At 39.9% G+C, this 19,263-nt stretch overlaps 1 protein-coding gene across 7 annotated transcripts in view; it reads left to right on the top strand.

Annotated features, from left to right (window-relative positions):
- Positions 1–14,412, top strand: part of TRIM33 (tripartite motif containing 33) — a 55,664-nt gene extending 41,252 nt beyond the window's left edge. For 5 of the 7 annotated variants that reach the window (XM_083617332.1, XM_083617334.1, XM_083617335.1 and 2 more), the window contains 8 exons: positions 609–672; positions 2,714–2,873; positions 3,923–4,269; positions 4,892–5,015; positions 7,370–7,444; positions 7,813–7,965; positions 10,481–10,531; positions 10,614–14,412. In XM_083617332.1, the coding sequence (XP_083473458.1) occupies positions 609–672; positions 2,714–2,873; positions 3,923–4,269; positions 4,892–5,015; positions 7,370–7,444; positions 7,813–7,965; positions 10,481–10,531; positions 10,614–10,826 (1,187 nt within the window). In that variant the 3' untranslated portion in view covers positions 10,827–14,412. The remainder of the gene's footprint in view (positions 1–608; positions 673–2,713; positions 2,874–3,922; positions 4,270–4,891; positions 5,016–7,369; positions 7,445–7,812; positions 7,966–10,480; positions 10,532–10,613) is intronic. The other 2 variants (XM_083617336.1, XM_083617333.1) reach the window with 1 other exon arrangement.
- The last annotated feature ends 4,851 nt before the right edge of the window (positions 14,413–19,263 follow it).

Below are 19,263 nucleotides of genomic sequence, written 5' to 3'. Positions count from 1 at the left end.
TTCAGTCTAGCATAACTTGCCTATTTGTGCCACTGCTGTGGAATGTTGGAAGTAAGTGCAAAATGCAGAGAGGAGGAGAAATTGGGTTTATAGACCTTTCTCTACACACCTGGACAAATGGCAGCACTAAAATTCCTCTGAATTATACTTCATACTTCACAGTGTGTAAGGTCTCTTTAAAAATGTATTGCTAGTAAATCAGCATTCAGTCCCGTTTTACTCTGCATTCCAACCTTTTCAGTTGTCTCTGATTATTCCCAGGGTTGTCAGCCTATATTAGTGTAGGTTCTCTTTAAATGTATCATATGTTTGTGGTTAATATGCAGTCATTAATAGTCTTTTATGATAGTTGCATCAGAATAAAGTAATTGGGATTAGAAATAATTTAGGGCTTGACTTAAGACGTAAGGAATCAGAGCAACTATTTTATTTAAGGGGGGAAATTGTGAGATTAATTAACGTGAAATGACATTGAATGTAGAAGTTTTGAATTATTTTATTACCAGTGGTACTGTCTGTGCTGATACACAGGGTATCACTTGCATAACTTTAGATGTGCAGTTATACAGCTCATGCTGCTGGTGTAAACAATGATTCATCCTTCTTAGGTTTATCCAATTCACACACCCCTGTGAGGCCACCTAGTACCTCCAGCACGGGCAGTAGAGGCAGGTGAGTTGAATGGCTTCAAAACCAGCTACTAAGTTATTGAAGTGTATAGAGAACGAAATGCATATTACAGGATTTTTAAAATTCCCGTTTAAGAGACACATTGAGGCTTTTAAAAATCATCTGCCAAAAAATATGGAAATTGTAAAGCTCCCATTTTGACCACTGCACCACATAAAGAGGAAAGGCATTATATATTCTCTCATGTTTTGATCACTTGCATTTAGGTTCTATGCACACACACTTTCTTTTGGTCTTTCAGCCCCCACTTCTATCCTCTACCACAGGGGAACATAGTAGTTGACGACAGAACACAGGTGGCAGGGAGCCAAAGCACAAATTAAATAGGGCCAAAGGAATCACATTATGTGTGTGTTTTGTGTGTATGTGTCTATATCTCAACATACACAAACACATACCTTGCTTTGCTTTCTGAGCTGTTCACTGAGACCGTTCCTTTCTCAGCATGGAAACTGAGCAAGCTGTTCATGGAGGAAGATTGCTCTTTTCTTCCCTGGGCAGCTGGTCAGGGGGACTCAGCCATGTCCCTTCTCCCCTGTTGCTCCTCTGATTTTACCTAATAAATGGGGGGATCTCAGGAAGGGAAGGTTTAAATCTCCCCACTTCACAGTTTTCACTCCCACCAATGCTGCTTAGCTGATCAGAAGGTAGTAGGTCAACTATGGGGAAACAGTGGCCTAGGAGGAGGTAAAACCTGTGGAGAGACTGGTAGATTCGAGGTTTCCAATCACTGCTGTACAGGTTAGGAGAACAGCCACTTGGGGTAAGTTCTAAATCAATGTTTAATAATATATATGCTTGTAAATTATATATAAAAAGGTTGATAATGAACTTCATGCTGCAGAGCCCTGTCTGCGTATGTTGAAGCAAAAGTAAGACCACCAAAGTTATTATTTATGCCTTATATAGCCTGTTGTTCCTGAATGTGAACTAGTCTGTTCATATATGGAATGTAGGGGGCCAATGTGCAGCAAGGGGGCTACTGCCACTGTGGTGATTCTTAACTTCATCGTTGCTCCTAATCTAGAGGGTTGAAACATGAAGGGGAAATGCATGAAACGTTAGCTGAAAATTAGCACAATATGTGAAAGTACAATAAGAGGAATGCAGTATTGCGCTCTTCTGATAGTTCCATCAGTGAAAGCGTTTCAGCTTGCCAGATGGCATTATCCTCCCTTCTCCTCCTGCTGTTCTGGGGGTTCTGCTGACCATCACCACCCACCAGGCAGAGGGGAGGGTGCTGGGGAAGGAGAGGGAAGATGCCTTATTGCAGGCTTCCTCAACCTCAGCCCTCCAGATGTTTTGAGACTACAATTCCCATCATCCCTGACCACTGGTCCTGCTAGCTAGGGATCATGGGAGTTGTAGGCCAAAAACATCTGGAGGATCAAGGTTGAGGAAGCCTGCCTTATTGTGTAAACTGAAGCCCCTGCGTTGGGGTTCTTGTAAGAGCTGTGGTTATTGAACATCTAAAAAAGCAAGCGTTGATGAGGAAAAATCAGCTCTGCATTCTTGAAAGGGAATTTCCACCTTACCAAACTTACAGAAGTCTTGAATTTCTCACTTTAAAAACAGTGCATGAAGTCAGTGAAAGGAACTCCACAGTGGTATACTTGGATTTTTGAAAGGTATGCTTTTTATCAGCAAAAAAGATCAGGAAACAAGACCCTAACTCCTCTAGCTAGAATGTTTAAATTTCAGTGAGCAATTTTTCTGAAATTTGAACAGCTTGTATATCTCTCTCAAAAGATTCTCCATACCAGACTCTAATGACAGAGGCAGATTTGATATTTAGGACATACTTATTTTATGTTTGGTAAAGTGCTAAAAATCCATTCCCTCTCTAATTTGGAACCACTTCTACAGCTGTAAAAACCAGCTTGGTTATGATGCCTCCTAACCAAGTGCTTTATCCACTTACGGGCACAATTGCTTTTACTAATTATATGGAATTTTTAATTATTTTAATTCTAGCATTTTGAAGTGCAATTTAAAACGTGTGCTTAATCTCTTTGCTTTCCAGCTGTGGTTCATCAGGCCGAACGGTGGAAAAGAACAATATTAGTTTCAAGACTGAGCATGTGAAAGTTAAACAGGAGCCAGGCACAGAAGAAGAGGTATGCAGTTACTCGGGACCAGTGAAGCAAGAAAAAACAGAGGATGGCAGGAGGAGCGCTTGCATGGTAAAAATCTATTTGTATGTTGTACAATTTATCATACAAACTATCAGCAAAGAGAACTGAGGGCATTTATATTTTATTGCTTTAGGAGAGTTGTGTTACTTCCCAAGCCCTCCCCCTTAGGGCTTGCCCAATTTTCTCTCTCCCTACATTGCAGTAGTGGCCAGTGAGGTGATACAGGTGGGGCTCAGTTGCTCTCCTGGCTTTCCAACACCATGAGGGTCACTGCTTCCCTCCTCCTCCTCAGCTGTTACTGTGCAGTAGGTTACTATTAGATTTTTTATAATACGTTATAGAAAAAGTAGGCATGTAGTCATTCCAATCTCATTTTCCAACTCAGGAGTTATTTGGAGAGTTTCACATGGGACTAATTTGAAACAGTTTTGCCACGTCAGAGATTACCCTTCAAAATTAGTAATTTCTGGCACAGAGGAAGTAAGCAGTACAGTACCTAGTTTGCGTAGGAATTGTGTAGAGCCAGTATTGCTGGGTTCCCATCCCCTTGCACAATAGGCCTCCTATTTCAAAATATTTTAAGCTTGTTAAAATATTTATCAAATATAGTGCACTGAAAACTGTGTACAACTTGTCTGAGAATTGTCTGCACATGCATGCGCATGTTGACATTTCCCTTTTGTTGAAATTCTTTGTTTATAGTCTACCCCAATTTAATCTTTTTTTTAAAAAAAAGTTTTATCAATTTTTGAGAATACAACTGTAAAAAACGTAACTGTGACTTAGTGAAGTACATAGGATGTTTATATCATGTTTTTCATCTTCAACATTAAGAGGTAAATAGGGAGCGATGGGAGGGTCAGCCCATATCATTTTTTATAAAGCTGAGCTGAATGGGGGAAAGAGCTGTGGAGACATGGAAGTACAGGTTAGAGAGACATGGAGGACAGATTAGATTGCCTACGTTATAATAAAGAAGGTAGGCAGGGGATGAAAAGGGGGGGGGAGGGAGGAGCAGAAAAAGGAAGGTGGAAAAGGCAGCAGTCTCCTACCCAAGGCAATTTCTCATAGATTTTAATCTTTTGCCTTTATTTCAGCTTAGCAGTCCTGAGAGCAGCTTGACTCCACCACTTTCCACAAACTTGCATTTGGAGAGTGAATTGGAAGCACTGGGAAGTATAGAAAACCATGTTAAAACTGAACCAGCGGACTTGAGTGAAAGCTGCAAACAGTCCGGACACAGTCTTGTAAATGGCAAGTCCCCAGTGCGTAGCCTCATGCATCGATCAGCTAGATCTGGAGGAGAAGGCAACAACAAAGATGAAGATCCCAATGAAGACTGGTGTGCTGTGTGCCAAAATGGAGGAGACCTGTTATGCTGCGAAAAGTGCCCAAAAGTTTTCCACCTCACATGTCATGTACCCACTCTCCTTAGCTTCCCAAGGTATGAAAACATACAGGAACATTGAGTTAGTCACAATGAGATAGCAGCATCAGCTATCTTCTGTCAGCCAACAGCAGGGATGGGAAGCCTTTTTCAGCCCTAGGGCTGTATTCCTTCATGGACAACCATCCTATCGGGATGGCAAATTTGAGGAGGCTGCATTTGCCTCACTAGCAGCCATGTTTGCTATGCACCACATGTTTGTAGCATCTGGGCTGGGCCAAGCAGGCATGATTCTGGGTCTAGTAAGGAGGACAAGTATGAAGAGATCTGTTTCTAGGTTTCAACAGGAGGCAGTGGTGGGATCCACCTGGATTGGGTTTGGAACCTGCCAGTAAAAGAGCAAGTCACTGTCTTTCCCTACCTATCAGCTCCTACCAGTTGCAGGCGCTTTGTAGGGCAACTGATGGGCTGTGTAATTTCTGGGCATAGAGGAAGGATTGGCAGCACTTTTGTCCTCTGCACATGGATCAAGGCGAGGTTAAATGTCAGTGTTAGACAAGAATAGGAACCTGTTCACTCTAGAGCCTTTGGGCTCCATGAAACTTTCTACCTGTAGATTTTTCAGCACACTAGTACAAAAAAATGCCTGAATTTCTGGACTATATTTTCCCTATTTTAGTGGAGACTGGATATGTACATTTTGCCGTGATCTTAGCAAACCCGAAGTGGAATATGACTGTGACAACTTGCAACATAGTAAGAAGGGGAAAACTGCACAAGGTTTGAGTCCTGTGGACCAAAGGGTAGGTTACGGATAATACATTTATCTTGTTTTGGAACTGTTCTTAACTAAATGCTCTTGGCTTTTCTTTTGCTGTGGTCTCTTGACTTAGTTTAAACTTTCATTTACATGGGTAACTTTACTATATATCTATATTTTAATTAGTAAGTGGGTGCATGTTGCTATAGCAGGGCTAGAAATGAAATTATTATTGGAGATAGTCCAGTTTTTAAGTGGCAGTTGGTTTTAATATTTATGGCTATATTGGGGGGTCTACTCTAATTTCGCATCATAAACAAGAGATCAGAAATCATCTAGACTACTAGACTCCAAATAATCCAGATGACTAGAATGGATTGAAAATGTGACATTTTCACTTGGAGAAAAGGGTTTTTCCTAGAATTGACTTTTGTTTCCATGCTGATTGATTGATTGATTGATTGATTGATTGATTGAACATACTGGCTTCCTTCAGGGCAAAGCTTTCCTATGATGGCTTACAAAAGATCATTGCTTTCACATGCATAGGATAATTTAACTTCAGTGCTCTTCCAAATGATCTATAGTACAATCCTATTGCAATGCTTCTAGTCTGTGCCCCTCATAATCTTCCATTTTTACCCTTTCACCTGTGATCCAAAGAGCTGTCCTTTTCGACCAGTATAGTTCCCACCTTGGCTTCAGCTCCCTGCTTAGATGGTCCCCTTGTCTCAGTCTGTGAAACATGTGCTCTAATGATGAAAAGATTTGGGAATTTTGAACACTTCCTTTTAGGTATGATTAGACTGTCCTTACTTTCTGTTTTCCAAAGCTGTTCACATCTCTATGATAGGCAATAATTCAGCATGTAATGGAACCATAGAATTGTAGAGTTGGAAGGGACCCCAATGGAGCTAGAAGCACAATGAAGCTGTTGCTTCTGTCTCTCTCTGTAGGTTTCAGTAATGGCAGTTGGTGGCTGCAGAGAGAGATGCTCACAGCTGGTGCTGTATCCTTTGGCTTTGGCAATTTGTAGCAGCTAGATGCTTATGGTTTGATTTTCATTGATGCTATATTTCATTGATAGCTGTTTTCATGCTTTTTGTACCTTTTGGGGAGGTGTAGAAAGCAGGTGAGCGCGCAACCCTAGAGTCGGTTACGACTGGCCCGTACGGGCAGGGGTACCTTTACCTTTACCTTTAGAAAGCAGGTATAGAAATTGTAAAATAATCACTCTATAAACGGTAAATAGTCTTGCCACCTGTGACAATGACTTTTTTCTAAAAGTTTTTGACATCAATGGTCTTGAACAACTGGTTTAGTTTTCTCCATAGAATTAACTGAAATGGGATTAGCAAAGTACATTCTGAGAAGAGGATGCAACAGAAGGTTGTGACACCTTCTCACAAGTGAAGGTGCAGTCTGTGAACCAGTTTCCCATAAAAAAACAAAACCCAGAGGCAAAACTATCAAGGGGACTTTCTCTTAAGAAAGGCTGAAATAGTTGATTTTTTTAAACTTAAAGTTGGTTGGATGCATGATGAAGGTTTCTAAAATTATGACTAGAGGGAGAGGAAAAAATAGAGAAATGATTCACTCAAACCCAGAATTTGATGTCATTGAATGTCATTGTTAAATTTAATGCATTTAATAACATAAAACAATGTGTGGTAGGTTCAAGATGGGCAGAATATTTCAGGCAGTGCCTTATATGTTGCACTGGGTGTTGTGAATAGCATATGCAACTTTTAGAAAGAATTACATTTTTTGGATGATAGATCTGTTAGTGGCTCTTAACTAGGAAGAATGCTTCTACATTCAGAGGCAGTAAATAACCTGAGCACTAGCTTTGTGGAGGCGAAAAGGGTGGGTTGTCTACATGGTGCTTGGATTGTGTGCTTCCCTGAAGTATCAGGCTAGTCAGGAGCTCAAGAGCTTGTTCTAATGTAGTGGGCTCTTTTTGTTGCTTAGAATATATTCTTCATGCTGTATCAAACTGCTGTCAAAACTTCCCGCAGCTCCAAAGGTTTTGGCATGTAGTACTGCTGGTTCGGGAAATAAATCCAAAAACCCCTTTGGCACATGGAATTAGTAGCCTGGTTCTTTGAATCTTAACCACAGGCTACACTTGTTCCAGGTAGTCTTGTTGAAGTTAGTGAGGCTACTGCAGAGTAGGAGGTTTATTTGTTTCAGTTGTTGGGCTTAGAGAATCCTTTATGTACTTGAATATTCCCCTGTAACTTATACATTAACTGAAATGCTGCCTTTTGGAATTACTTCTTTTGGAAGATCTCTTGTAAAAAGTTCAATAGGTTTTATTGCAATCAAGTAATATATAAATTTTGTTACATAAGCAAATGAATGAATGAATGTTTACTGTTTTTTTTCTCTCTGAAGAAATGTGAGCGCCTCCTGCTTTACTTGTATTGCCACGAGCTGAGCATTGAATTCCAAGAGCCAGTCCCAGCCTCGGTGAGTGACTTAATGCATTTTACCATGGAAATGATAGAATGTGAAATAACCAGCAATTGACAGACAAAATTGTTGTAATGAAACTTGGACTAAAATCAGTGTGATTATTATTTTGTTGGCCAGTCTTTTGAGTAGTTTTATCTGTTCACAAAGTCGTTTGGTTGAAGATAGTTGACTGAACCAGAGAGCTCATGATGGCCACTAATTTTTTTTTTTATCAGAAGAAAGAGAGAATCTATCACGTGTTCTCTCTCTCTCTCTCTCTCTCTCTCTCTCTGAATATTTCACTGTTGCATAAATGAAATACCACCACATTGGATATACACTTTACTTTGACTTTTGTGACTCCCTCTATCTTTTCTCAACAGATACCAAATTACTATAAAATAATAAAGAAACCAATGGATTTATCTACAGTGAAGAAGAAACTGCAGAAGAAACATTCCCAGCACTACCAGACACCTGAAGATTTTGTGGCAGATGTTCGGCTGATCTTCAAGAACTGTGAAAGGTTTAATGAAGTATGTTAACTTCCAACCTGCAGAATCATTCTGGTTAATATACGAGGGTCATTCTTCACCTTTTCCACGTAGATTTTAGTTACAACTGCTGTAGGAGTTCGAGACTTGTGGTTCATTTATGTAGGACTCCCACTGTATAGGTTGTATGTATACATGGTTGGGCACAGAACTGAGTCTTGAGCTCTTCCCCAGTTGTCTTGAGCTCTTCCCCAGTTGTGCATAGAACGTTTACTGTGAATGGGTTCAAAGCATATAAATGCCTATTCATGTGATCTGTCAGCCTACCTTATAGTAGACAGATTACAGAGTGGTGCTTACTTGCATATTAATGTATGCATATAGGCTTTTTTTCACTGTTTTAAGTTTTGGATAGCCCACTCTGTGATCTGTAGACAATTCCTAGGCTTCTCATATTTTCAGATTTCATGCTAGTGAAATTGATATTTGGATGGCTCAAATCATGTCTGGAAGAGACTGATATCTGTGTATTGTCTAAATATATTGCAAGTTTTGATTGAAGATTGCTTGTGTTTTCTGTAGAGCAAACCTTCCTATGCTGGCACATTATTGCCTGAACTGAGCAGACCCAAATGATAAAACTATCCCAGACAAGTTCCTTGTGGGAATCACTTAAAGGGATAACTGCAAAGCTTTAAAAGCAGTGGAAAACAAAACAAGCCATTACAACTAGAAGTAATCTTACTTATAAATTGAATCAATTATATCCACTTATATATTATATCCACATAAATTATTTGCTTCATTAAAACATAAACTCTTGTAAGTGAACTGTAAACAGTTTGGGGAAGTGGTGGTGCAGAGTAAATAAACCTTAAATAAAAGTGTGAAAGGTTTAGACATTCATGGTTAGCCATTGATCAACCAACATAGCTGGATGGAGCTTTCATGTTTAGGAACAGTATATTTTTGAATACTAAAGTCTGAGGATATGCAGCGGAGGAGTGCTGTTGCCTCCATGCCTTATTTACTTATACCTTAAAACATCTGACTAGCTATTCTTAGGACCAGATGCGGACTAGATGGATCATTTGTCTGATCCTGCAGTGCTGTTCTAAACCTCTCTCAGATATTTTTACACACAAAACCAAATTAGCTTGGGAAGACCCTTCATCTTACAAGGTAATCTGCTGGGCTTCATTATTTGTTGAGCTGCCAGCTAATAACACGACTTGAGTGCCCATTTTACTGTTGCATGTCAGTTCAAAAAATCCATTAATATAATATAAGCAATACAAAACATCTACGATTGTGCATGTCTGGAATGTGGCATTTCATAGATGGTACTTTCTAAAGTACGGTACTCTCAGACTGAAGCATAAAGTTGTTACACACACATCCTACAAAAATGTGACTTATAAACTATATAATGGGGTAATTCATAAAATAATATAAAAATAATAAAATAATGGATAGGGAAATACTTAATATGGACATGGGAGGTCATTTTGGCATAGGAAGACATTTAAAGATGCCTACCTGCTCGTGCAATAGAAATTCACTTGTGCAAGAAGACTTCTGTTTTCTCTTACGCCCAACCTTCCAGAGCAGGATAGCAGAGGCTGTAAGCGGTGAGGAAAGGAAGGAGAAGCCCAGTTGTGTGAGCAGATATCTCTACTCATTCTAAGTTGGATGTCACCCATAGTTTCCACACTTAAAACTAAATTTAGAAACTTCTGCGATGTGTGACCGTACACTGTTTGTGGACATACAGGGAATGAGACAGATCTTGATGGCGTTCTACAGTTTATAATTTCACTTGTTTCATGGTGCATTCAAGTAGCCTGTGCTTTCTATTTCAAGACATAAGAACAATAAAAGTGTAAAGCCAAAAAGGGCATGAGTCACTACACATGGTAGACTTCTTGAAACCAGTTGGGAATTGACCTTTTTAACTGAGCTAAACAAGTGAGGTAGAAGAGCTGTGTGTCTCAGAGCATACTGATGTTAAGGAATAGTTGAATCATTTGCTATGGAAGGAAAATGCTTCAGCTCTTAAGGGTGAATAGTTACAGCTACAGTAGGAAACTACAGCAATGAAGGATGTCTGCCTCTTTTATTGCGGCAGTATGATCTCAAATGTTCAGGACTACTTTCTATGTGTGGTTACATTTTGTTTATCAAAGTGGACAAACACCCAACAGAAAAATATTGCATCACTTAGGCCATTTTTTAGGAGAAATTTTCAGGCACTTGGATGAAAGAGATGACTGCCGAACTTCCACGTCACAGCTCTCACATCAGTTTGCTGAATAAATTTTCTGTGAGTCAAACAATACTGGTCTTCTGTGCTTGGTATCAGTTTCTGCAGTAACATAACTTGCTTAGGATTCGTGTACTGCAAATGCAGTAACACCTCGTGAAGAGAGTCACCTCTACATCACTGAATTTTAAAAATAAATTGGTATGGTTGACTTTAGTCATCCAATCCTGTGCGGTCTCATGACTATAGAAGGGATTATAATTTCCTTTTTTTTGACTCTGGTATCCTTTTTAGATGATGAAAGTTGTTCAAGTTTATGCAGAAACACAAGAAATTAATTTTAAGGTAAGCGTTTCAGACCATGCTCACTTGCTGAAGGGATGTGCATTACCAATGGGTGATGTGTTACTATCTTTTTACTTTTCAGGGTGATTCAGAAGTAGCACAGGCAGGGAAGGCAGTTGCGTTATACTTTGAAGATAAACTTACAGAGATCTACCCAGACAGGACCTTCCAGCCTTTACCTGAATTTGAGCAAGAAGAGGACGATGCTGAAATAACAGATGACTCCGATGAAGATTTTATACAGCCGCGTAGAAAGCGTCTAAAATCGGATGAGAGACCGGTGCATATAAAGTAACCTGATTAAAACGGACATAAACTATTGTAAAAAGAGAAACATATTTAAGTGTTCCTGGAATATTATCTTGCCTTCAGTGGCCATCTTATTGAAGCTGATAGTGTTCAGACAGTATTAGAATACAAAAAGCATTTGTACAGAAACATACTTGTCAAAAAGGGGGGGAAAGCTTTCAACTTCTGTTCCGGTTTTTTTGTTTTTAGTGTTTGAATTTTCATTTTTCACTTGAGAATACTCCCTCATTTCTCAGATTTGTGTGTGGGATGAATGTTGATAAAGAAACGAGTTTTATATCACAACATTTGTATGAACAGTGAACTCTTGTCACTACTTAGTAACCATTTTTGAAAGACTGGACCAAGGCAGTCATGTTTGCTTCCATGCTAGGCAGCAGTTTAAACTGCAAGAAACCTTCCTCAAGATCCTCTTCATGCAACCGTAGGTGTGAATTGGATTGTTTTTATTCATCGTCTCATCTAAGTGGTATTGCGAGTATCATATTCTGCGTTGGGTCAAATAGCTGGGTTCTGCTTCCTTTTACTGACTGTGTATAGAAGTATCGTGACTTGATCATTAAAACATTTTGAATTGGAGAATGCAGGAGTGCAAGTTCTTCATATGTGCTTCATTAAGTATGGTTGCAGTTAATGCTTTTCGTGGTCTTGAGTGGAAGTCCTATGCACAGAATACTTAAGTGAGTATCCTCTTGGAATTTATTAATCCTATTTTTCTTCCCTTGAAAGGCAGGATGTTGGCTGCAATACTGGTTATATAGATCCTAATAATATCAGAATTAGACCATGAAGTTAATAGTTGGTGACTGTCCAGTCTTCCCTAATATCAGTTTCTGATAGACCACTATCAGCAAACAGTAACTTTGTCAACTACCAAATGTGTAAAATTTTCTGTATTCACTCTGTCTTATTTGTAAATAGTGGTATTGTAAATCCTTTCAGACAGCAACATTTGCTAGTCTGTTTTTAAGCTAATATGTATTCTTACTAATGTTCCTAATCAAGAACAGATTTGTAATATGTTGTTTATTTCTAAAACTGAGTTCATAGTTTGATGTTCTTTTATTATTCCGTTAGAGCTACTCAGAGTTTTCTTCAGAAGCAGCTTAAATGACAAGAAAAGAGTCTATTGAGACAGAGTTAGTTGTTCACCCTTAAAACAGAAAATTTGCATGGACCAGTGTATCAGACAAGTGATTTCTGGGTAGGTGATGAAAATGGGCCAGCCCCAATTGTGGTAATCTGCATGTAAGGAAGCTCTTCAGTTCTGCCTCAGTGGAAACACCGAGAGCAGAAATATTGCTGTGTTATTGTAATCTTCTGTCAAACAGGTAAAATTCCCTATCTGGTTTGTATTGAACAGCACTAGAGGATACAATTTCAAGCCCTTGTACAGAGCCGAAATTAGGTGATCTTGCGCCCCTGGCAGAACCGTCCAGATTGCGCTCCCTAGCCATGAACAAATTAGCTCTTCTTTCTGCCTCTCCTCCAACCCCAACCCTGCACCCATTCTTTTTTGTAATTAATTCTGATTGAAGGAGGACACCAAGATGGGGAAGGCCGACCTAGATGACGGTATATAGCCATCTCCCTACTTACGCACAGGTTATGTTCCGGGCCCCTGCCTGCATAAGTGAAATCACATAAAGTGGGGAGCACTTCACTTTAATAGGGAGAAGGGCATGGGAGCCAACTCCTTGGGGCCAAGGTTCTTTGACCTTCCCTTAAAATATTTGAGGAGGTTCCCCTGCCCCCCAGTTAATGAGCATTGTCATTAAGTTAGTGTGCATGTCGATTTTACAGGGCGGTGCTTACCTGCCCCCCCATATATTTTATTCAAGTTGGCACCCTTGAGGGAGGGTGTGCGAAAGGAGAGAGAGAGAGAGAGAAGTGACTCTGGAGTAGGCAGGCTTTGAAGCTGGCGGCTCTCCCCCGCGCCCGGAGAGGCAGGGGCGCAGGCAGTGAGGTGGGCCAGGCAGTGTCAGGGGCTGAGGCTGGTGGACCTTCCCAGCCATGACCCTGAGTGAGGTCTGGGAGAGGCAGAGCCGGCGCCTCATGGCCAAACGGGATGGGGCGTTTGGGGCATGCGCAGGCTCCCCCACCAGACTGCCCAGCTGCCAGGAGGGGCAAGGGGGCAGCCGAGAGCAGCCGCTGCCCAGCACACCCTCTTCCCCGCCGCGTCTGAGCTTTGGGCAGGGAGCGCTGGCTGGACAGGTTGCCTGGCGGAAGATCTCAGCAGCCACTTTTACACCCCCCTCGCCTGCGCCCCTGGTGGGGCCCCACCTCACCATCCCCTAGCTACGGCCCTGCCCCTGTACAGCATATTTTTGCGACAGTTTCAAAAATGCAGACCATACAATGGTGACCAAAATGTAAATTTTTGTAACACTGAGTAAATTCATCATGGGAAATGGTTCACAGCATATAAAGGAATTGATGAATAGATTCTATTGCACAATGTGTTGTCTCATTGATGCAGAGAATTTTAATAAAAATGTGTGTTTTCATTTTCTGTGTGCAGACAGGATGTAACTGGATCTGTAACTGGGGAAAGTAGTTAAAAGATACTTTATGGCTTTGATTCACTTTTTTGGATCATCATTAACATTGCATTTAGAGTAGGAGCATCCAACAGAACTTTTGGATTTACAAGGTGTTTTCCAAAGGTTTTTGCCTAACTAATTCTAAATTGTCTGTATCTGAATATAATTATCATTGCCCTCTTTAATAACTTGGTCAAACATTCCTTTTGCTGATGGAAGGTCAGCTGTAACAGTAGAAGCAAGTCCTAGGTTGATGTCTTTTCCATTCATCGAGGGTAACATTGAAACTGGGCTGTCATGTTTTTCAGTACATTGGGTCGCCTACCACAGACACACACAGCACAAAAAATTAAAAGAAAATCTTTGAACAAGGTCATGGAGCAAGGAAGTTCTTATGTGGAAAAAACCGGCACAGATGGGCTTGAATGTTACCATCTATGCTCAGTTGAAGTGATAATATGTAAAAAGTGAGAGCTTGTTCCATCTGTTAATGTGTTGACTTTCTCACAAGCTCCCACAAGTTTAGTAGATGCGCTTTTAACTGACATTTTGGTAAAACCGCTGCATGTCAGTAAGGCAGTATAGAGCAAAGTACTTAATAACATACACTGTATTTTCTAGCGCCCCAATTTGCAATGGAATATGCGCCATGAATCTTAAAATTTATGTATTTTGTAGTTTCCATGGCATCTATATTTTTCCTGTACTTTGAAGAACATTTTGACAACCTGGCTTTCCATATTACCTGAAAGCTGCAATTTTGTCAGCATACTTTCTTTTCAGAACTCTTAGGCTAATCACCCATATTTCCATGCTACATGTAAAAGTAGAAGACCCGTTCTTTTGAGGAATGTAACTAAACTATATACAGGAACCTGCTTTGCTGGTGCTGGTGGCATTTGGCAATCGTTTGACTTTTTTGCAGTCTTGCAACTTTGCAAAGTTCAGTGCAGATAGAGAATGGTAGTGTTCTGCAGTTGTAAGGATTTATTATTTACAAAAGAATGAATAAATAGCTTTTTTCATACACGTTGGTTTTTGGGTTGCTCTTTCCCTTTGATTATCTGCTTGGAATGTAGTAGATCAGAAAGTTCTACACAAATTTTACAAATCACTAGGATGTATTCCTGAAGGATGCAGGAAGTAGACAAATACGTTTTGTGCCCCATTTTTAGATTGTGTACTTTTCTTAGTGTTCGCAAGATTTGTTAAGCCAGAGTAAATTTCCTGCCACCTTGTATGTTTAATGTGCATTCAAGATCAACCTGCATTTGGCAGTCCATGGATGTTTGTGCAATAACTGAGCTATACTGGGATTGAGAACACACTTTTGTATCTGGTTTGAAATGAATAGTGGAGCTTCACTTGCATGCGATATGGATTTACCTGTGCTGCATAATTACAATATAACTTAACTGTGTTATGGTTCCAAATGGTCCCAAGATACTCTTGTCACTTAATTTGACTCTTGCGCTCTGATTTTAAATGTTCCTGTAAAATAATAATAATAATTCAAATCTCTCCTGTTGGTTGTATATGTTCTGAAAGTTTAAGTTAATCCAAAGAAGAAAAAAGGCAGTTTGCTTTGAAACAGGAAGGACGACAAGTATGCAGCGTGCTGACTGTGGACTTCTCAATTACCTCAGCAGGTCCCCTGCCATGTAATTACTAGTAATTAGTGTTAGTTTAACCAGCTAAGTATGTTCAGGTCTTACTTAACTGTGCCCTGGAATTAAGTGTCCTACCATATACTATTAAGGCTGAATTACTATCCAAAAAAGGGTGTTTCCCCGCGCTAGCTTTTAAAAGTAGAAATGCTGTTAAATGTAGATAGCCTTTTTTTTCATGTGAAAAGATTCCCATTAATACTACTTGATGTGGCATTGACTGTCGGCATACTGAGCACTGGATAGATAAGTGGAATGTTTTATAAACATTTCTGCAAGCCACTGCAACCAACCAATATTTTTTAATGAATCACCCCAATTTGCCGTTCTGTTGTATAACTTAGTTTCCTTCGCCAGTCCTATTGAAGTGTAGGTAATGGCAACAGTATGTTGAAGTTGAGTATGTAATGTACTGGTTGTAGGCTTTTTCTTTTTTCCTTTTTCCCCTCCTTTTCCTAGGAAAAAGCAATAAGACTGCTTTGTCTGTTGCCTCTTTAGCATGGCAGGAATCCTTTTCCTTTGGGTAGTGGTTTTATAGGAGAGTTTGTATGTGTATCACCCAAGTCTAGCTTTTAAAAAAATAATAAAGTGTGCAGTTAATAGTGTGGCATTTTATTTTAAAAATTGGGGAAAAGTTAACATATTTTTTTAAAAAGTAGGTGTTTGAGTAAATAACGGAGGTACTTTTTTAAAAACTTTATATGCCACAATTTAAATAGACATATTTCAGACTAATGCATAAGACTTGTGATGTCAGATATGGCCATCACTTTTCCTTTCCAAAGTTGCACGTGCAGTAACTCCATCCATTGTAGCTTTTGTGGTTTTTGCCTATTTGTCCCTCTCTCTTCTTTTAAAACGTGTCTGAATCAAAATAGCTTTGATAAAACGCTGTTTTGGTTCTTAACTTAGTAACTGATTTACAATTTAAAAATGCAGTTTGCCCCTTTCTATTTGAGTACCTTTAAAGCTGAGGAGCTGGTGCTTTCTTTTGACATGATTTGTGACTTTGTACAAAGAAATGCAAACATAGACCTCTCATTCCCCTTAGTGTGAACATAAATTTCAAAATGGAAGGTGATGCATGTTTGTAAAAGGCCTGCAGATGTGGGCATTTCTTCAGTTCAAAATACCATTAAAGATGTATATAACAGGTCTATAAAGATTTGTGCAATTGAAAGCCTGTTTTAATTTTATATGTAAACCTGCAAATCAAAGGGTTCCATTCCCAATATTATTTCTGGTAATTAAAACTGGTACTTTTTGCACATAGTTAACTTTACTGATTCTTCAAAAAAGTGCTGTTTCTGTGGTAATGTATTCTCTGAATAATATTTAATTTTTTAAAAACAAGTTAACGTTTCTAATTGTTCAGTTCCTGTGTTTTTTGGCTGGTGTGTAATAAAGGCATTTTTCCCCTTTACATGATTATTTAATACATTTAGCAGCCTGTAAATATTTCTTGTTAAATGCTCTGGAATGTGGTGTAGCAGTTGTACTTAGAACAGTTTTAAAAAGAATTGTTTTGAAAACCACTTGTTTTGGTTATTTCTATTAAATTAGAAAAGGAAGAATCTTTCAAATGGAGTATTCTTTTGTAAACTGAAAAGCCTTCCTGAAAATATGGACTATTGTTTTAGAGGGTCAGTTACAACGCAATTATTGGTATGGAACAGTAAACAAAAATGGGAGTATCTTCAACATTCCTTCAGAAATAATGCTTCCAGTTAAACTATATTCAGAAGACATCTGAGCCTTTTGATGGATGTAAAATGAAGTATCTTGAAAGTGCTGTATAAGAGTAAAATCTTTAAAGTAGACAATTCCCCTTTGTGCTTTGATTGCAAATGGGACTGAAGAGAGCTCTTCTATTTATGAACACATGTTGTGTTCCTCTGCACAAGTGCCCTCCGCCTACATTTCACTCGCTGTTTTGCAACTGAGTATAAATATGTGGGCCTTGTGTTACAACACAGACTAAAAGCGTGTCATGCACAATTCAGATTATGTACAGTCATTGGCAAAGTCTTGAGAGTATAAGAATGGAAAGCAGTTAGAGAAACTAATCTATGTTGTCTCATAATGAAATGCCAAGAACTTGATATGAAAGGTTGTCTGGTTTCTTCCCATAATGCCTCACGGCATCAATAGTACTATTTCCTGCTGTGGAGGAGGGGATCTTCAGATGGCTTGTCTCTCTCGCTCCAGAAGGCACCATCATGCAATTTAGTGACATCCTAAATTGAAGTTCACCCTTAATTTCTTCCTGCCTAGTTCCCAGAGCAGATCTTGGGTGTCCTTCTCTCATTCAGAGCCACCTTGGGCATTGGCCCTCTGTATTTCCTTCCTCTACCCTCTGGGGCAATGCAGGGAGAGATGAATGTCACTGTTGCTTTTGCTTCTGTTGTGAAGGTTGAATGAACAGTCAGCTACCTCAGCAATGCCTGATTTACAGGAATTGAAGTCAGCGCTCTATTTTTGCCACTTGTGAAAGAGTGAGCAGTCCCATTCTGCCAATTGAGTCTTCCATGGAGGCAAGGGGAGCCCAGACTGCCTCAGCGTTCGGGGTTTCTGCTTGGTGCAGGCAGACCTGTTGAAAGTGGTAGGTGAGCTGCCGAGGGTCAGTAAGGCCCATCAGGTTCCAGACCACCCAGAGGGATCTGCTGGGAATCCAGGATGCAGGGAGTAAAGTGCACCCACAGCAGTATGACTTCCTTCCCAGAGCCTACTAAATATGAAGGGTCCTCTCATCCCTAATATGAGCCACCTTTCTGCAATGCCAGTACTTCAACGTGGTTGAGAAACTCAGCTCTGTCTGGTTGCTAAGAGGGGCTTAGCTCCCTGGATTGATCTAGCAAGGGAGAAGTCCTTGGAAGTTAACTCTGTCAGATCATCCTCTCTACACCCTGAAACAGATGAGATGTGAAAAACGAAAAGAGTCCGAGGGCTACTACTGTGGAGAAGTTACACGCCCTCTTCAGCAACTGATAAGGGCAGTGAGCCTTAGGGTAGAGACAAATGACTTTGAAAACTTTTTTAAAAAATTAAACTTTAGCTCTGTGGAACTAATTGAATTAGAATTATCTGATGAATCCATGAGGAGTTAGAATGGTTTCCTTCTAGATGGTAGCCATATAGCCATATGAGCTTGTTCTTTCTCAAGTCTCATGAGCCTTAGCCATAACCATCAAAACATTATGATTGCCTCTGTTTTTTAAATCAAGGTTTCATTCAGTTCATTGACCTAATAAACACCTGGAACCTGCATTCCAGTTCTCTATAATTTCTATGTTGGCTAAGGCTTTTCCATGACGGTAGATAAAAACTTCAATGCTGTTTTCTTTTTCCTGCCTGAATCTTTAGTTCAATAATAAGGAAAGGGTATACAGTAGTATCTTGGTTCTCAAACAGCTTAGTTGACGAACAAATTGGCTCCCGAACGCTGAAAACCCGGAAGTAAGTGTTCCGGTTTTTGAATGTTTTTCGGAAGCTCAACGTCTGACGTTGCTTCTGCTTGAGCGCAGGAAGCTCCTGCAGCCAATTGGAAGCCGTGCCTTGGTTTTCGAATGGTTTTGGGAGTTGAACGGACTTCCAGAACGGATTAAGTTCGAGAACCAAGGTTCCACTGTAGTTAAAATAAAAGGTAAATTTGCTTCTTTCTTTGACAGGAAATCCTTTGAGAAGCCTTGGAATATGTATTTAATAGAATCAAGGACAAGAAGATGCTTCTTTATTCCTCAATCTGTTCCCTCTATGCCTTCTATTAGTCCCCTCCTGACCCTGAAAAAGAAAAAGAAAGAAGCTTAAATGTGGGGATTACTGCACAAATTCTGTTGAGACCGCGATATCTTGCTGTGGCATGGAAGTTTCAGCTAGCAGTAGACGCTTCTGCCATAGTTAACTGGCTGATTTCAAAGCTTTCAGGAAAGTTGTCTAACCCCACCGATTACCATTAGGTACATGCTTTATCCTTGGATCTTGGGACACTGAGCAGGTTGTGGATCCGAAACTTAGCCGGAAAACATTATTGGGTATTGACTTCATTTTCTTTGACTTAAAGTAAGCAAACACATGGAAAACCTCAAGACAATAGTGAAGACACTCCAGCACGGCAAATTCCTAGATTCTATGGATTTCATGGAAGTGTATGGTCGTTGTTTCCTGACTCCAGGAGCTTCACAGAGAACTCAGATGGGCTTCTAAAGGCAATAAC

The sequence above is a fragment of the Podarcis filfolensis genome (assembly GCF_964270895.1).
Source record: "Podarcis filfolensis genome assembly, chromosome: 6".
NCBI lineage: Eukaryota > Metazoa > Chordata > Lepidosauria > Squamata > Lacertidae > Podarcis > Podarcis filfolensis.
Note: the sequence above shows the minus strand (reverse complement) of the source record. Positions and strands in the feature narration are given on the sequence as shown.